Here is a 19505-nt window from a genome sequence, read left to right on the forward strand (position 1 = left end):
CCATTTCTCTATCCTTATTCCATCCTCATCTTTTACGCATGCAATCCTTTCTGTGATCCATCCATTTATTCCTCTGTCTTATCTCAATTCAATTTCCTTTGCCTACAGGTTGGTGAGGGACAGGAGGTGTGTGTGGTGGAAGCCATGAAGATGCACAACAGTCTCTACGTCTCCAGGGATGGAAAGGTGAGATCATACTGAGAAGTCTTGATTTTCATGTTTCCATTTGGTTGGATCATTACTTCAAATTTACTGAAGCATGCTGTCGATCCAAGGGCTGGTTACTCATGACAGGGAATACTATGTGATGTGGAAAATTTCATGAATTTTGCATGCTGCGACACTACTCTCAGAAAGTAAGAACATGATTTTTGAGAGATATTGAAATATTTGCGAAATATTGGAACTACTTTTTAGCGGTCCCCTCCAAATTTTCAACCTTACTTGAATTATCCATTGTATAATAGATACATTGATTAATTCTGTATGACTTGGTTTAGATTTTCCTACTTTATCACACAGCAATTTACGTACAGATGTTATTATTTGAAATACTGTGCATTCAGATAATCATGTTGTGTTTATGATTGTGTAAAATTTTGTGTTGGAAATGGGAGAAATGAAGAGAAATATGCCGAAGTACTCACAATCATTGTCATCACTTACACTTGGACGGTCATCAAACTAATGCCAAATCATAAATCAGTCCACAAAATGTCTACACATTACTACTATAGGACATTCTTTTGGATAATCTAAATGTCTGTAAATTGTGATGGTCATCCGTGTCTCTATGTCCATTCCCTGCTCTAGGTCAAGACTATCCACTTTGTGGAGGGAGACAGTATCGCCGAGGACGATGTTATCATTGAACTGGAGTAAGCCAACGTGAAAGACTTACCGGGTGGAGGGAGTAACTCCTCATCTTCTATCCAACCTTGGAGTATCATCTTGGTGCAGCGGTGTGTGGTGATTGTGACTGGAGCATGTGCAAAACCCACAATATCATCAAGGGTCAAAGGTTATCTTCTCTCCCAGAGTGTATTTCCTAACCATCACCTGAAACTGGAGGCAGTGTTTATACTTTCCAGCAAGGCTAATGTCTACATTAGCGGTAAAGGTTGGAGTTTTGTGTTACAAGGAGCAATAAATGTACGAAGTGTGAGTACAGACTTATCTTACCCAGCAATACATAAATTTTTTTTTACTGTTTCGTCCTTTTGAGAAAAAAAAAAGAAAGAAAGTGAAGTGTTCAAACATATACCACCTGTATGGAAGGCACTCAAATGCCTAAAGTTCCAAATATTTGTATTGTGTGCAGTGTATGGAATTCAGACTATCAGTGTACATCTTTCACGTTTGGAGTGGCAGTTATCATAAAGTCCATCATTCAATAAAAGCATCCAAGAGATTTTACCAAAGAGGAGATTTGTGATGTATATGATGACTATGTTGTGTTTAGTAACCCTGAGATGGCTGTTGCCATGACGACATCACGACAGTATTTTGTTTCAGGCATATTTGGTGAAATGAATGCTTATGAGAAATTCAACATAATACTTTCATGTCATTGGCAGGAATCTACTAAGGTGGTTTAACTGGTTATGTAAATTTGGGGTATGTTTCATCCTAAACAGTAAGAAAAGTTGAATAGTGACTGTGGGCAGAAGCAAGGTACAATGATTTTGTACTTTTCACTAGAGGGCATTATGTGAACCACCTTCGTGAAATCAAGCCATTATGACTAGGATATGCTGAAGGCACAAATAAGTTAGATGGAATAAAGACACAATTTCTTGGCACATTGCATCTGACATGCATCCTGATGTGAATTTAAATTCTTGCATCATACATGACACTGTGACAAAAAGAGGGGGTAAATGTTAATTGTCATAAGATGGCTTATGCCTGTAGAAGGAAGAATCAATTGTTAAAAGTTTAAAAGCTAATCCCTCTGAGCGCTAACTGGTCTGCCAGTACAGTATCAACAGAGTCTTTCCGTGGAAATTATGTGAATCCAGTCAAGTCTGCCGTTGTCATGACAACAATGTGATGCCTTCATGTCAAGACAAGAGAGTCCTCACACAAAGCCAATGTAAATCAGAAGCCTAACAAAACTATGATGATGATTGTGAAAGCAAACAAAACTAACAGTGAGTAGGTAGTACAAGTTCTGCCAAATATAATCTACCTCTTGACAATTGTTATGTTCAACACTTTTGCATAGCTGGTGGATGTAAGTTTTCATTATATATTTTGAGGTCAGTATGGAGAGTTTGTTGGACACCATAAAAATGGATTCTACCTATCTTTGCTTTCCATTTCTCACACACCTGTAAAAAGGCATCCTGTGAAGGCATCACATGAGACTGAATGCCAGTGGCCATGAAGATCATTTCTTGAGCTTCTGTTTCATTGCAATTCTATTTCAGTGCAATTTCACATCTTGTTCAAGTTGACGGAAATGAATAGAATGGAATCAGATAAGCAGAAGCACAGAAGTTCCATCAAAATTGCACTCAAAGTGGAAAGTTTTGGAGCCATAAAATTTGCATGTTTTAAACCAAATGAAATGGTGGTTCCTTTCTCACGGTTTATTGCCACTTGGTCTACTATCAGATGGTCTACTTCCCAGTTTGTCTAATACCACTATGGCTAAACTCACTTGGTCTACTATCAATTTAATCTACCGGTAATGCCCGTTTGGTCTAGTTCTCACTTGGTCTAATACCCAGTTTGCCTACTTATTGTTTTGTCTAATGACTAGATGGTCTAATTGCAGTTTTGTCTCCTTGGACTTTTTCCCATTTTGTCTCATAAACTGTGGGTATTAGACGAAATGGACATAGCCCATCTGGAAATAGACCAACTGGGAATGAGGCTAAGTGGCAATTGGAATAAATGGTCATTAGACTAACTGGTTGTAGACGAAACAGGACTAGACCATGTGGGTTGAGACTACATGGCTATTAGACGAAGTGGGAGTAGACCAAATGATAAATCACCCTTCCTCACATGTATATTGAAAGGAGGGATGGTGTCATTGTTGCGCACAAGTACGCCACAATGACCTCGAGCTTTGAAGGCACCACCCACAGACAATGGACTGGTCACTTGACAAACATTGCAATGTTTCAGTTGCTAGCATTCACACTGCCCAAAAGATCAGGAAGATTGGTGGGGTTTGGGGAAATTTCCCTAGTTTGAGTGGGAAGTTTTGTTGGAAGTTTACAGTCACACTGGCAAAATTTTGACATCTTAAAGATCACAATATTTTATCATGATCTTTTGCCAGTGTGACAACGGCTTTACATACATTTTTTTGATAATAGGTAACTTGGATGGATTTAGATGATAATACTTGGGAGAGATTATGATAACACTGCAATTAAGAAATGTTAGCACTTTGATGGTAGATTCAAATCGTCATGAATTATGTCACTGTCTAGTTCCAGGAAATTTGTTTCAAGTATACTGCACCTTTGTGAGCTGGGGGAACTCTGACCTTGTGGACATTTTGGGTGTTGTTCTGGTATGGGCAGATCAGTTTGCGATTTGAGATGACTTCATTGCTGAGGTAGATTGAATAAGGATTTTAGATAATTATGTTGGATGAGATTGGTGTATCATTGTTGAGCTTTTAAATGCCAATGCATTTCAGTTGTATTTGTTGGGCCAGCACATGGGCAATGGGCAGTGTCACATGGCATTAAGTTTTTTTGTTAATGTATGGAAGTTAATGAGTAGAGTTGCTTAAGTATTCTTACTAAAGAATACATTGTGATATTTGGTGATGGTATTTGAATTATAGTATTTAGGAAGGCAAAGACACACACTGAAAAGCTTCCGTTGATGGTTATGGAAATCTGTATGAAAGGAGGGTGGTTATCAGAAACTTGTCCATATAATTACCAAAGAATTCAGTATCATTCTCAGCTGTTGCAGAAGGTGAAATGGCAGTAAGAGCCAGAATTTTATGAACATCAATGACTACTTGAAAGTATTCTGTGAGGAGATGAAATTATGAGAATTTCAGGCCAGTTGAATTATTGAATGCCTGAATACAGGCCATTCTAGCTCTGCCTTTTTGCCCTGACTGTGAATGTAATACAAAATCAGTGTGAGTAAAAAACAAAAAAGTGTTTGAAGATTAAAATGGTACAGCCCTATGGAATTTGGACACGAGCATTTTCTAAACTGAAATGCTGTTGCTCATGTAATTGTTAATCCCATTCAGCTGAATATATGTTGGTTGATTTCACTATCTCAAGGACATGTACATGTAGCACAAAGCAATACTGTGAAATGGGGGATTTTTCTGTCACAGTACTGAGCTCTGCCCCAAACTGTACTTATGCTTTTAAAGAGATGAAAGTACTGACACCAAACCATACAGACATTTGCCGAGGATGACTGTTTCATATTTTTGTTTGTTTTGTAATTAATGGATGCCCTCTTTTTGTGTCCAATTTACGTGACATGAACAATCCACCATGTAAGAAATCTACACATTTTAAGGGAAATTTTACTACAATAAGGATGGCATGGCCATGGTCTCCTTACAAAGTGATGCAAGGAACAGCAGAGCTTCCAAATCTCTGTATTCTGCAAGAGACTCCCTGAAAACTTAAATATCTCTGTGGTGTTGTGACAAAGGGTACCATTGTTTGAAACCTCCCTGTTTGGGAAAGTATTTGAAGTACTTTCGTTCGTGCAAGAGTACTCGGGAGATGTGTCACTCTGTCAAAGCCTCCTTTCTGAACCGTTGATCACGTCTTCCATTGTGGCAAAGTCCTCGTCTTTAGGGTGTGGTGGTGCTCCGCTGGGCTCTACCCTCACAGTGATGTCCTTCCCAGCAAACTGTAGATTCCTCCAATAACTGTCCCTGATTCTCGACATTGCAGCATCAAACATTGCGTTCTCCTTTTCGAGTTTCTCCTCCACTGATGGCCTCTGGCGATTTGGTGGGCATCTCTCTCCCGTCAGCTTAGCTGGCAAGTAGACTCTTGTTAGAGTGCAAGTGCATGGGGGCTCAAAGATGTTCTACTGGGTTTAGAGCAGAGTCACCTGATGTGTACAATGTCACGACTATAGCGTCCAAGTTCATGAGTTGAAAAAAGCAGGTGTAGTAGAACTTGTTGACCGCATGATTTGGGTTGAAGTCGGGGTGGCCTTCCACTAGGAAAATCAGAGCCCTCTTCCCACTAGCAACTAGGTTGGCAATCCTCAGCGGGCATGCCATGTCGCTCATGTATGATGCAATGTTGTTTGCAGAGTGGAGGCTTCGGAGGATGGCTGTTGCTCTACTCTTTTTCCAGGATTTTGGAAGGAGCAAAATAATGAGAAGAGAGGAAAGCGAAGTTATTGTAACATGTAATATGGATATCATAAGAAACAAATAATTGCTTGTGTAATCAAGAATATAGATGAAAACATACATAATATACATACATAACCAATCAAGAATGTCCTCATAACTTAACCCATATTGTGAATGAAATGCAGTGCCTTTAAGGGCATATTCACATTATGTGATAAAACCTTAAATTGGAAATTAAACGCTCTATCCTGCTAGGGAAGTGTGTGTTTAGAAAACAAAGCATCAAACAGGTAAATCATCACATTCTTCATAGCAACCAGGATGAGATTTAATGTCAGACTTTAAAATCCGTTTCTAAAGCAGACATACACACAAGGTTATATGTCTGCTCCTGGACGGAAGGATTTCAAAACTAACCTGCTTGTGAAGAAATGTTCTTAGTCTGTGTAGTTGCTGCCCTGTAACAGTGTGCATGTGATGTCCCAGCTTGCCCCTCAGTGAGAGATGTAAGGATGACTTTATTGTAAAAGCAAGATAAAAATAAAATGTAGAATAAAAATGAAAATGAAATAACCACGATTAAAATTCATTGCTTATTGGGGCGTATGCACATTATGATATATTAATCACAGTAATGATGTATATGAGTAATTCAAAAAACACAAGCAAATAGTCTTTATAGGGTTTTGTAAATGTTCCAAATAAAATGAATCACACATTGTGTTGCATGTTTTGCAACATGTCAGTCATGAGTCCATGTTCAAAATCATCAGAAATAATAATGAGGATACTGTGTCTTACTTGAATTTATCTCCCCCAACTCTCAAGATGGTCTTTCTTGTAACCGGTACTTGGTGCGGTTCCAGCTCCAAGTATCCCACTGGAGTTGTCAGATATCCAGGATTGAGAAAGTTGACTGGGCAGTCATTAGTTGGGAAGAGATGGTCGATTTCAATTCGTCTGTGGATGGCCAAAATTTCTTCACCAACTCTGATCTTGTTCTTGTTGTCTGCTGAATACAGAAGCTCTTTCTTTCCAAGTTTTTTCTGCCATCTCTGTGGTGTAGTGCATACGTGTTGAGCAGAAGTGGCTGTTGTCGTTGGGTTTTCACACCGAGTTGTCCTTTCTCGGAACGTGTGCTTGGATGAGCCCCTTGTATGATGCTGCTGAGTGGTTACCCTTGTTCGGAGGCTGCAACATCCCAGCGTTCATCCCAGGACCTGAGGAGAGATAAACCTGAATGATATCATTCAATTAAAAATTAGCATTTAACAATTAATAGCAATAACATAACTTTTGCAAAATTACTGAAATCTGTCCTATGTATGCATCTATTCTTATGTTTGGTCGTGAATCAATCACATTCCATAGTACTGTAATAGCTAAAAATCTCATCAGAAACAGGCGCACTTTGAGTTTGGGATGACCTTCTTTCAAGCATGGGATGGTTGCGAGAAGATGATTTTGGCAGTAGCATTACAGAGGTGCCACAGGTGATCGGATGATTTTTACCAACCAAAATTTGGTCGGAGCACTCAGCAGGCAGCGACCACAATGTCATCGCAATTCAGTGCAATGGTGTGACATGCCAGCAAAATGGTGAAATACAAATAACAAGTGGCCTGTTTATCCAAATTTCTTTCCATGAAATTTATACACATAGAGGTAGGTGTCATCTTCTGCAGCATCTACTTCCTCTGTGACAAGATTCCTTCCCTTGTATTCTGCCATGTATTGTCTTTTTCAACCCTCACTTTGGAAAGCAACCCTTTTATACCTGGAAAAGACTAGAAAGAATTGTACATATAGAGTTAACTATACAAACCCTAGTCGCTTTTTTTTTTTTTGGCAGCGACTGGGCTGTGTATAGTAAATGTACAGTACATGTATGTACCTGTAGATTGATGAATGAATTTTCTTTTAACCCATTGGAGACTAGTCCCAAGTATACTTTGGTAGATTTTTGTTTAAAGGGATCGTACAGTTTTGGTTGAGACCTAATTTTAGGTTTCTAACATTTGAAAGAGCATGTAATTCTATGAGGAATTCAACTTTTATTTCATGAAAATTGGTTTTGAAATGGCTGAGATATCCAAAAAAGAGCGATTCTAATGAAGTGTGGGACCCTCACTTTATTATGATCGCTTTGTTTTACTTTGAATTCCTCTTAAAATGGTATGCTCTGTACTATATCATAAGTGTTTTCTTGTTATCTCGCAAAAAGTTAAAAGCCCTATTCTTATCTCCACCAATATTGTACCATCCCTTTAATATCACCTGTTAGGATGTTTGCGACACATAGTTGCTCTGTGGAACCTCCTGATTTTGATGCATGAAGTCAGCAGCCCCTGGAACAGTGTGCATTTTACATGGCGTGACATATACTCAACTTGGTCTGCTGTTCTTGCAATGAGATACAATGCCTGGAAAACCCGTTATAAATAATGTAACCCATGAGAGTGTAACCTTGGCAACCAAGAATGGGGAATAGTGACAATCACAAATGATTGACAGACAGTGCCACATTATTCTTACCATTTACATTTATCTCTGACATTATGGCCCGAATTCACGAAGGTGGTACAAATGAAACTATGGAGTGCCAAGTGTCGCATGGATTATTTCGTTACGAAATCAGTCATTTCGTCTATGAAATGATTATTTTGTAACGATATGACAACATTTTGTAACCATATGAACATTTCGTCCACGAAATGATAATTTCGTTATCGAAACGGTCATTTTGTCGACGAAATGACAAATTTCGTAACGAAATATTCCATGCGACACTTGGTGCTCCATGGTTTTTGTCCATGGTTTAAACCATGGTTTCATTTGTACCACCTTCGTGAATTCGGGCCTTTATGTTTTATAGTAATGCTTTTGTAGTACAGTGAGTTGGAAGTATTATGATGTAATGCATTGCACTGATTTAATTTTCTATTTTGTTTTCATGCAGAAACTGGCTGAAATGTTTGTGATGAACTATTACCAAGTTGTAGCTCTGGCACAATAATATCATTATCTTTCTATACACACCACCAGACCTGTTATTCGAAGACTTTGTTTTTGATGCATTTGATATTACAAAAAATGTACTGAGCGCTACCAGTGTCAACAAAGTATATGATTTTGTATTTGGACTTTTTGAAATGCCAGATGGTACACTATAATTGCACATATGGTATATGATGTAATGATTAGTGTAAAGTACATACTTTTGAATGTGAATTATTTTCTTGCAATTACATGGTAGCCCTCCCTCCCCCCCCCCCCCCAAGAAAAAGAGATAAATGAATAAAAGCAAAACACCAAAATTTCAGTAACAAACTAAAGTACTGCACAGACAGGAAGCAATATTTTCCATTGTTGTGACTGCTAGGCTAACAATGGTAGAGATAATAAAACCAGCGTGATTCAGTTGCTGGACTGAGGCAGTAACTTTGTTACAATTACAGCCACCACGTCCCCCTCCTAGAATATAAAGAGTTTATAAGTCTTTATATTAGTAGTCATAATTAAAGTTCAAAGGAAGCGATGTTGGAAATCTTTTATGCACAAAGGCTATTGTCCTAGAATCCATTGTTCACAGAAAGAACTTTGAAACTGCCTGTTCTGTGAATCACCTTGCAAGTTGAGATTGATATGTCATCAGTCGTATATTTTTTTCGCAGTATTTGTAAGTCTCTACTGGAAATGGACTGGTACAGTTGTGCATGTACATTTAATGGCATTGTATTCATGTTCATGTTCATGTGTCAGTGTTTTGTTTTGTTTTGTTTTGTTAAGTTTTGTTGTGTTTCCATCTTTTCCTGTGTACATGTACATCCAAGGCAAAAGTTTGTCAATCCAATGTCTTGCTCTCAAATTGCACAAGGGTTGACCAACATAGCAACAACTAACATGTCTACTATATACAACTTTATTTCCCACTTTGCTAATAGAAATAGATGTTAACACCATCTGAACAACTTCTTGCACTTGATAAAAATCACTTTCATACATGTATTGGAACACAATTCTTTATCAATATATGGCAAAATGCTGCATGTATTCAGGACACTAAAGTTTGCCTTTGCAGTAAATGTTATGTGAAAGGCAAGGGATACTGTGAAACATGCTGAATCAAAGTCAGTAAATGTGCTACGAGTTTCGTTTCGCTGTATATATATTTTTTTCAAATGGCTATATACACTGTATGTGAAAAGTCTTATGTGATACTAAATACCTTTTACACTGTATGGTTCAGTGGGAAGGTCATCCCAGTGTGTCTGTGGAAATGTGCAAAATCACCAAAAATAGTGTGCACTAACTTGTAAAACTGAGAGTATATTGTAAGCATCATTAAAGAAAAAAACTGATGTTAGAAATGATGCCGGACAAGAAGTCTTTAACCTTGCAAGATATTAAAAGTTCTAATCTGAATATTCATGTTTCGTTCTGGTTATGATGAAATAGTAAAGCGTGAGGCATATTCAGGCTGATTGGAGGTATGTATAGTGAATGATACTTTGTTCCATGTTGTGGGATGTCTATATAAAAAAGAAGAAGAAAAGAATAAACTACACAGTGTGGTGTTTTGAATAGTAATTGTCTGCATTGAGAGATAGATTAATGCATATTGTGGAGATGTGGTCCAGTGGATTGTCCCCTGCACTTTGGACTAGAAAGCCCTGGGTTCAAACCCTGCCACGACACTTGCATCGTAGAGCGAGACCCTTTACCCACAGTGCTCCTCTCGGCCCACGCATAAATAAATGGGTGCCTGGTTGACAGCTGAACATGAAAGCGGTTTGATTTACCACTTTGGTTGGTGTGTGTGCCATACACTGGCAATCTGGGTGGCATACTGTAAAACGTGATATATTCGTGGCAGCGAATTGGAGGCGATGGCCTTTTTCGTGGCATGAAATTTTTGCGACTTGCCACTGGCGTTCAATGCATATAGTGTAAACAAGAACTCTCGCGTGCATTTTAATTATCGCGAAATTAAAATGCACGCAAACATTCCTCGTTTTACAGTATTCAACTGAAGTCCGTGTTCATACAGAAAACAAACAAGCATGAGGCATGTAATCATTTAACCATCTTCTACCTCACAATAATAATTATTATATTCCACATACTAAGAATCTTGCTATAGGATTGGTCAAGAGCTGATCAAGTGATAAAGCGTAGTTTTGCCCATCACATCACCTGAGAAGAACTAGGTCACTTGATAGTACACAGTACACGGTGCAACGCACTTTCCTTTCATTGTTTTGTCATCTATAAAGACAGCTGTTTGTTTTGCTGATCTCTGGCAGTCCATACAGTCTTAACGCGAGATGAGTATGCGCGAAATAAAAGTGCGTTGCACTGTGGACTACCATTTAATTAGGTCACTTGATAGTACACAGTGCAACGCACTTTCACTTCAGTGCCGCGCGGTGCGTGCAGCAAATTCATTGTTTTGTCATCTGCGCGCACATGTAGCCTAAGCCCTAAGGGTACCTAAAGACAGCTAAAACGGTTTCAGATGTGGAATAAAGTGGGAATTTCTTGGACCCTAGATGTGGAGAATAAAGCAAATAATCAACTTTTAGTTTCAGGCAATGAGACAAACTATCACTTCCTCGGCGATCTGAATGTTTACGCTATCTTTCCTCAGCTGCGCTTCGGAAAGATAGCTACATCCAGATCGCCTCGGAAGTGATAGTTTGTCCCATCACCTTCACCAACGTTGATTATTTGCTTATTATTGTGAAGCAATGATTATTATTATTGTACCGGTAATATACAAATAATTATCACACAGTCATATACACTTGTAACAAGCAAGCCTTTTAAAGGGGAAGTCTAGTCCAAAAATAAGTTAGTCTGATATAGAAAGAGTTCAACCTTACGAGTTCAACAGTAAAAAATGTGACTGAAATTGGATGAAAAATAAGGAAGTTATGAAATTTGAAATTTTCCTAATTTCTGCAAAACAGTTCTTGTACAGTCGATATGAATATGCATGTGAGTGAGCTGGCCATGTCATAACCTCACAATTTTCACAATTTTTCACTGATCGCGTACAAAAAAATGATGAAAATTCAATGTTTCTGTCATTGAAGTCTAAAACATGTTTAATATTTTTGAGGTTGAATAACTAATCAGAATAGTGATCAGTTAGATGTATCAGGATTTGAGACTCGGGCATGATTGCCTTTGAATGACAAACTGGAAATTTCAAAGTTTTATGCACAAACTATATGGCAAGTTGTGAGGGTATGACATGCCCACTTTGCCATTTGCATATTCATATCGACTGTTCAAGAACCGTTTCCTAAAAAATTAGCGAAACTTCAAAATGTCATAACTTCTTTATTTTTCATCGGATTTCTATCAAAATTTTACTGTGGAACTCGTAATATTTTACTCTTTCTTATCAGACTAACTTATATTTGGACTGGATTTCCCCTTTAAGGGTTTCACTCAACGATTGGAAAACTAAAATATTGAAAAGACTCACTTCGATACCATGAGATTGGCGCAGAAACATTAAACGTGCATGTGCTCACAAACACACACACACGCATGCACACACAAACACAAACACACACTTGCATGACAGAATATAATTATTGTAGACAAATAAGACATTGGTATGATTTAAATGCTTATACCAGATAATGGCAAGAGAAGTGTCTCATACAGTCTCTTGATATATTTATTCATGAACACAAAAATATATGGCTAACATTGATAAAACATGATTTACTGTACTTCAAAAGCATTCTCAGCGCCCATTACAGTACCTGAATATGATAAAAAAACACATCTCTGCAACTGCTGCTGATCGGCAAAATTGTCTTCAGAATACAACCCTGACAAACTTACATCAGCACACTGACAGTACATTCATTACAAACTTTGACAGCACACTCTCATTTGTTTGGGGTTTACAAACGCTCCTTAAAGCATAACACAGCTTTGGTGCAAGCAACATGCATTTTGTGTACAGGTATCACTCTTTGGTAGGATTTAACAGATTTCATACACTTTGCCAACACATTTCTGTATTTTTAGAAAACAAGAAGAACTGGTAGAGCTGTATTTGTATTGCTAGTTACTGTTGCAGCAATTATATTTAAGCAGTGGGAGCAAGACTTCTTCCCCCAAGGCAGATGCTTAGTCAAGAGATTTGAATGAAATGTCATAATGTACAGCAATATTCTGACATTAAGAACAAGGTGTCTAAACTGAAGTAATGCCCATACCTGAACATTAACATTTGTTCCTCCTTCCCATACAGCTGGCATGACTTCAAGTGTCTAAAGTCAAGGTAATGGCCATCCCAACGTAAAAAGATTTACTCCTCCTGAGCCAGTTCTGCTGCTTGGCATGACTGCTGCTTTGCATGCAGTCACTGTTCACCTCATGAAAATACTTTAATAAAGGCAGATTTTAAGGTTTGAAATAATTTTTCTTGAACACCATGATCATTTATCGTACTAGTTACCTATTGCCATATCTGCACACTTGCTGCATGTTACACACATTTCCCTGGAAAATGCAGCATCAGCAGATCCACAAAAAGTGGAGGAAAAATGTCTTTTCTAGACTTGCATTATGTAAGTTCAACAAAGGGAATTAGCACATTAAATTAATGTTTGTTTTGTTTGCTTGTTTGTTTGTTTTTTTTGCCAGGGCAATCCTAAAAAAAAAAGAAAAAAGGAAAAGGAATGAAATTATGAACTCGTTGATCAAACTTGTAATCATAAAGCGAGTGTCTTAGCCCTAGCTGCAGCACAACACAAGGGGAACCAAATACTTCACTGCACATACCATATGGGCGGGATGACCCAGGAGACTTGGGGCAAGTCACAAGTTGATCAAACTTGTAATCATAAAGCGAGTGTCTTAGCCCGAGCTGCAGCACAACACAAGGGGAACCAAATACTTCACTGCACATACCATATGGGCGGGATGACCCAGGAGACTTGGGGCAAGTCACAAATATTTGACCTATACACTTAAAGACTCTACGAAATAATCATGTTTCTTTAGAAAGTTTCATAAATCCAATTATAAGCCATTTCATAGCATGCGTGTGACCTTTCAGGTTATGAATGATAGAATTAATCAGAGCTAGATGGACATCAGTAACCACAATTCTTTTAATTGCTCTTAGAGCTATGAACATGTGTGAATAATGCCTTTTGTCTCTGGCTTGGAAAATAATACACCATTTCAACAATATTCAGTATGTGCATCACAGAATTTCCTTTGAAAAAAAAAATATAAATAGTAACAGAGGCAAGGTGTACAAATATCTGCACTCATAATATAACACTCGTAGATCTGCTGTACTTACTGGCAAGCTGTAAAAGTGGTAACTTCTATGCGATTGATTTTTCCAGGTGAGCCAACATCAATGAATTCCCTTGTTTTAAATAAGATATTTCTGTACAAAATCTAATATCTCTAACAGTATTTGCAAGTTGTTATTTTACTTTACCATTCAGTCAGTACACTGACTTGTTTTTGTGACTTGCAACAGCCATAGACAGAAGTGCTCAACACTTTTTCGCCCATGGCCTCATGGTTGCACAAATGACTTTGAATCATGGTTTCCTCCAGTTTTCATTATTCTCCCTCGAGAGTATTGGCATGAGTGTTGATATGCATATTACATCAGATACACAACTAGCACTTCTAGACAAGACTGTGACAACTTGTCGCAACATTGACAGATGCAACATGAGCACAAACACTGACAGTATGAACTTAAATACAGTCGGGCGTGACAAAATCTCACCAAAATACAGCTTTATCATAACATTTCACTAAATTGACATTAAGAACACATGGGATATTTGAACACCTGGGAAGCACAGCAAAACCCTGTATGATACAAGTAAAAACAAAGCCTTCACAAGTACATACCACCCTGGAATGTAAAGACATTTGTCATTATACTACACAACTAGTGATTAATCACATCAGATACTACATTGTATAGAAAAAATTGCTGCTTAAATAGCAAATCCCTCGCAAATCTCTAGAAAATGTTAATGGAATTATAAATTTGTGTCACCTTGAGTAGTATCAAGTTCAAATGAACTTCCTATCAATTACTCACACTTACAGTTTGTATTTTTGTCTTTGTTCAAATTAAGGACGAAAACATTTTTGCATGACCTCCAGAGCCGGATGTGACTTTTCAGCATTGGGGGGAGGGGGGGGGGGGGCTGCAATCTGGAGAAAATGTCACTCAGAAGTTGTCACTATTAAAAATGTCACTAAGGCCAATTCTGTGGTGTTGTGTAATGTTAGACAAGGTCAATTTACTTTGATTCAACATCTACCATACTTACCAAGTGCAATTTTAGAGGGATTATATATTAAAAACTGCAAAGAAGTCAATTAGTGTGACAGACCACTGCATCAATATAAAAATAGTACATTTTTCTGTAAATGCAGGCTTCAAGTAGAGAACCCTAATAATTGTCATACTCAGCCCATAAAAATAAAAATTATTATGTGCATTCATGTACCTTGTGCTTATCAAACCCCCTGTACCCTGTCAGTACCACTGGCCAAATCTACACTCAATGATTTAGAAGAATTTTACCAAAAATAGTAATGGTCACACTTGCTTTTCCTGGTTGAGCTCCAAGAGAGTATATGCCTCAATTTCTATGAATTACACTTCAAGTTCTTTTTCTTTAATATCTTCTATGACTGAATTCTATAATACATGATATGGAACATGTTCCCAATAAACAACAATATTTGCACTGGCAAAAAGGATGGCAAAGGATTCTGCTGACATTCTAAACCACTACTTTGACACAGCCTGAGTCTAAAATCATTATGAAACTAATGAAACATAAACCCATGAAGATAATACATCAAAAAATACAAAAATACTGTGATAAGCCAATTCCATGTCTAAACACTACAAGATGTAACAACAAGACCAAATACAAAATAGACTATGATATATATATATATATATATATATATATATATATATATATATATATATATATCATTCAAAAAGTTTATACTATATGACATAAAAATTCACTTCATTTCAGTCATAACTCTCTTCTGTTTCGTTTTCTGTGTCTTATTTTCTTCAATCCCCCAGATTGGTTAGATCGATGTTGACTAAAGTTCATGAAAGAAGTGTTGCATTTTCGCCACTTTTTCATTCTACAAATAGTGAACCCAATCTTGAAGAGATCGACTGAATAACTGACAGTGACTGCTCCTCAGAGCTTCACCATTCTGCACAATTCTGAGGTACTTGGAACACATTGTATGGCAGCACACTTGTCAAAACGCACCATTTTCATTATACATATTGCAAGTACTGATAAATCATTTCCAGATCATTCATCCTTTCCATGCAACATTGCACTGATTAATTACTCTCTTCATTACAGATTGCTTCTGAAAAATACACATTTTTCTGGGAGGCAATGCAAATATATGACAGATATAATAATTAAATCACTTTCCACGAGACCAGCCATCACCCTTCCCTAATTGGCCAAGGACAAAATGTAGTCAAGGCTGAGTGGAGCTCAGACAAGATCATTCAAAAACAAGTGAACACATTGCTACGGAATCCCACGCAATAATTGAAATTTTTTCACAGATAACAAACCAGAACCACCTGTATACTGACTTCACACTATTAGTCCCTCCCACACTTACATAAAATCCTCCTTACATCCTGCCATGTGTCATTAATATTCATGAGCCTCCACAACATATACATATTCACAAGATGTTGGCATAACTGGGGTAACAGTTATGAGTTGTTTCTAACACAGTATCAATCCTTTGCTGCACACGTTCAGTCTATTAAAAAAATAATAATAATAATAATATCACAGAAATGCAGCAAAATATTGCCACAGGCTTCTTTGAGCCACTCCTGCTGAGTTGGAATGTATGCAAAGACTTACAAAATTACATTTATTGTCAGAGTACGCACTTCTTTTAAAGTGCAATTCATTCCATGTCCAAGCTGACTGGTATGAATAGGATAAAATCAAACAGAATGGTCAGAGTTTAATCAAAGTCAGACATAGCAAGTTATGTGAGTGAAGTTTCACATGTTTCAAACCAATGTCACTCTGGTGTCTCTGAAACAATGTGAAACATTAAAATTCTAGAGCTTTATCAGTCATACCTGAATATAATGAAAATTTATCATTGTTTTTAACATTTCACTCCATTCAATAAAGTCAGCTCGAGTAGAATTGCATATCAATACACATCAGCACTATTGTATCACCAAATATTGCAACAAGAGATAAAGCAAACAGTAATGTCCCAAGAAACAGTAATTACCAGCGAGGAATGTGTCAAACAAATGGCAGTTTCTTGAGTTTTAAGGGCAGTGCATCCCAATGGGAAGATAAAATTGTATGCACGTATCACATCAGGACTAAACATAAAAAGGATGCAATATTCAATCGCAGTTTCCTGATGTCCTCAACCATGCACAAATGCAAAACTAATTACCTACCTGCGTCTCTTTTGTTTGCTGTGTGTGTGTGTGTGTGGGGGGGGGGGGGGTGTAGGAAGGAGACTGCTTAAAATATCTATCGTATCTCTGCTTGCATTTTTCCTTGAAGACAGATACATCCTACATATAGATCTTGTAGATAGACCACATTTTTTTTTAAGTACAAGACTGACAGAATCCTTCATAATACACTCATTGTTTGATGTCTATCCCTGTACAAATTAACAGAATATTCAAGTTTAAGAAAAATGAACATGCCAGTTCTGGGTGTTTTCCACTCATACACAACGATAATGCAGTGTATCAGTAGCTGTACTTGGCTGGTACAGCACCATTCCATGCTATGCTAACTAGCCATGATATGTGTATAAGGCTCTTCTTCCCTGTACAATTCATTTGATTCTGCCAGTCTGCTGCTGTAAGGCATATTCTAAAATCAACAGCCTGAACCACAACCCCACCTCTATAGAATTAAAGCAGGAAACAGGTACTACAGTTTCTAGACAAAAAAAAAGGGGGGGAAATAAATCTAATACACTGTAGGCAGTAGCTGATTTGTACACACACCTAAATCAAAGTTGTTGGCTTCAGATGAAGAAGTTACTATTGCTAAGCATCAGTATTTTTTGGCCATTAACATGAAGCCCGTGGAGAAAATATTGCCCTCACTCAAGATGTAAAGCAATATGGAAAGCAATGTATTCTACTCATGTTCTTCATTAAAACAGGAGAACAGCAACACAAAAACATAAAATGCATCTTTGGCATGATATGATGTCCCTAAAACTCAGTTACAATATGCCTCTCCATGGTTTTATGAGCACATAACCTGCAAATACATTAGCAGCATAAACCCATACACCAAAATAACTTCACGTAATACACAGTCTTGTACATAAATTCAGAATTTCCTTGCTTGATAAATGCACAATATGCAACAATTATCACTTTTTTTAATTCATTAATTATTCAATATGGAAATGAAAAAAAAAGACCATCAAAATTGATTGGCAAATAAATGAACAGATGAATAAATTACAAATAAATAAAAATTAGCTTGCACAAATGAACAAATGAATAAAATCTTCAAAACTTTCACATTTTAAGCAAAACGAGGTGCCTACTAGAGTTTTAACAAGCTGCCTCCTTGCCACTTGCTCTTTTCCTGAACAAGCTTCAGGGGTGTCGGTAAGATTGACCAAGTTGCCTTCTCACTCGTTCTGTATGCACAATGCACCTACAACATAATTAAACAAGATGCTCAATGGCCTCAATAATAACGCGCCTTGGTGAAATTCAACAAGTTCCCATCTCTCTGCATGTTTAACCTTCAATGTAATTAGCATAAACCAGCCACTCTAAAAAAATGCTCCTCTGTGGAGGCTGTCTGTATTCAAATATCTCACATGTCTGTGATGGGTTTCAGCTAGGCATTGGATAGAATTCATGCCGGTTTGATGTCATGTTTGTTGGCAGGATGCCACTTCAAATTCTTCATTGTGCGAAAAAGGATGAAACAGACCTAAAATGATGTTGTCCCAAAGAAGCAAAGAGCCATCTTATCTACTTACGCTTAAGGAGATACACACAAATGCATGTGTGGGACTACCATGGTCTCAACCAATGAGCCATATGGTCTATGAAAGATATAATGAGACTATCACAGATATTTACACTTCCAGTTGAAAGAAAAAATTAGAATATGTGGAACTGATTAAAAGTACATGGAGTTGATAAAAGGATGAATCCTTACACCAAAGGCAAATTTCACCATGTTGTTCTTTGGCAGTCAACAAAAACACTTCAAAAAAAAAGGGGGTGGGGCAATCTCTCCTCCCTTAACGATATTCACCACATATACCAGCATCCAAAAGTCCACATTGAGAACCAAGGGGGAAGATGAGGAGGGATTTCTCAACACATTCAGGAGAACCACTCAATGGCAGTGAGAGTGATGTCATAGGCGACAGCAAACAGGAAGTAGACTGCGATGGCATAGTGCGTGGGGTAGACTAAGCGGTGCACTGGGTACGGTACCCTGAGGCTCCTGTTGGGGTAGACGGGAAAATAATGTGAAACATGCAAGACTATGCCAACTCTAATGTCTGAAGAGAGAAAGCTGAGAAAAGGGCATAACTGGCCCTCTTCCAACAATTCACTTGTGATAAAAAGACTATTCAAAAAAAAAAAAATGATACGATCATATCTTCACTATCAGCATTGTATGAAATACAGCTCAACTACCTTATTAGTCATATTCTATGCTCAGAACATATGTTCATATCATGAAAAATCCAGCACATGTCATTAAGATTATGTCATCAAGAAGAAACTGAAATAGCAGCCTATGTGTACTGTATACGCTATAATTTTCGCGTACATAAATTTCCGCGAATTGCCGCTGTCACACATTTTCGCGAGTGGTTAAATTCGTAATTGGGGGACTAGACAAAATATGAAGTGGCAAAGAAAGTGTGAATTTTCAACTTACTAGCAAATAAGAATGATACTAAAGTTATACACTGCATGAAAAAGACTTGCCAAACTCTGTGAACTAGTAAGTTAGAATTCAACATTTTGAAGTGGTTAAGTCCATCGCACTAGATTTCTGACGAGTGGTCCCCTAGATTTCTGACGAGTGGTCCCCTTGCGATAATGGATTGGCTCTCT

The 19505-nt window shown here is 37.6% G+C and overlaps 2 protein-coding genes across 2 annotated transcripts in view; one reads left to right on the top strand and one right to left on the bottom strand.

The window, feature by feature from the left end:
• The window catches only part of LOC139741380 (propionyl-CoA carboxylase alpha chain, mitochondrial-like), a 28360-nt gene extending 27225 nt beyond the window's left edge, over positions 1 to 1135 (top strand). Inside the window, exons 21-22 of the mRNA XM_071651963.1 lie at positions 109 to 186; positions 814 to 1135. Of these exons, the coding sequence (XP_071508064.1) occupies positions 109 to 186; positions 814 to 882 (147 nt within the window). The 3' untranslated portion in view covers positions 883 to 1135. The remainder of the gene's footprint in view (positions 1 to 108; positions 187 to 813) is intronic.
• Positions 1136 to 18156: 17021 nt separating this feature from the next.
• Positions 18157 to 19505, bottom strand: part of LOC139741381 (uncharacterized) — a 43315-nt gene continuing 41966 nt past the window's right edge. The window contains exon 18 of the mRNA XM_071651964.1: positions 18157 to 18882. Within this exon, the coding sequence (XP_071508065.1) occupies positions 18759 to 18882 (124 nt within the window). The 3' untranslated portion in view covers positions 18157 to 18758. The remainder of the gene's footprint in view (positions 18883 to 19505) is intronic.

This window comes from Diadema antillarum, unplaced genomic scaffold (assembly GCF_040938485.1).
Source record: "Diadema antillarum isolate AM-2024a unplaced genomic scaffold, OU_Dant_1.0 seq00000926_RagTag, whole genome shotgun sequence".
In the NCBI taxonomy this organism is placed as follows: Eukaryota; Metazoa; Echinodermata; class Echinoidea; order Diadematoida; family Diadematidae; genus Diadema; species Diadema antillarum.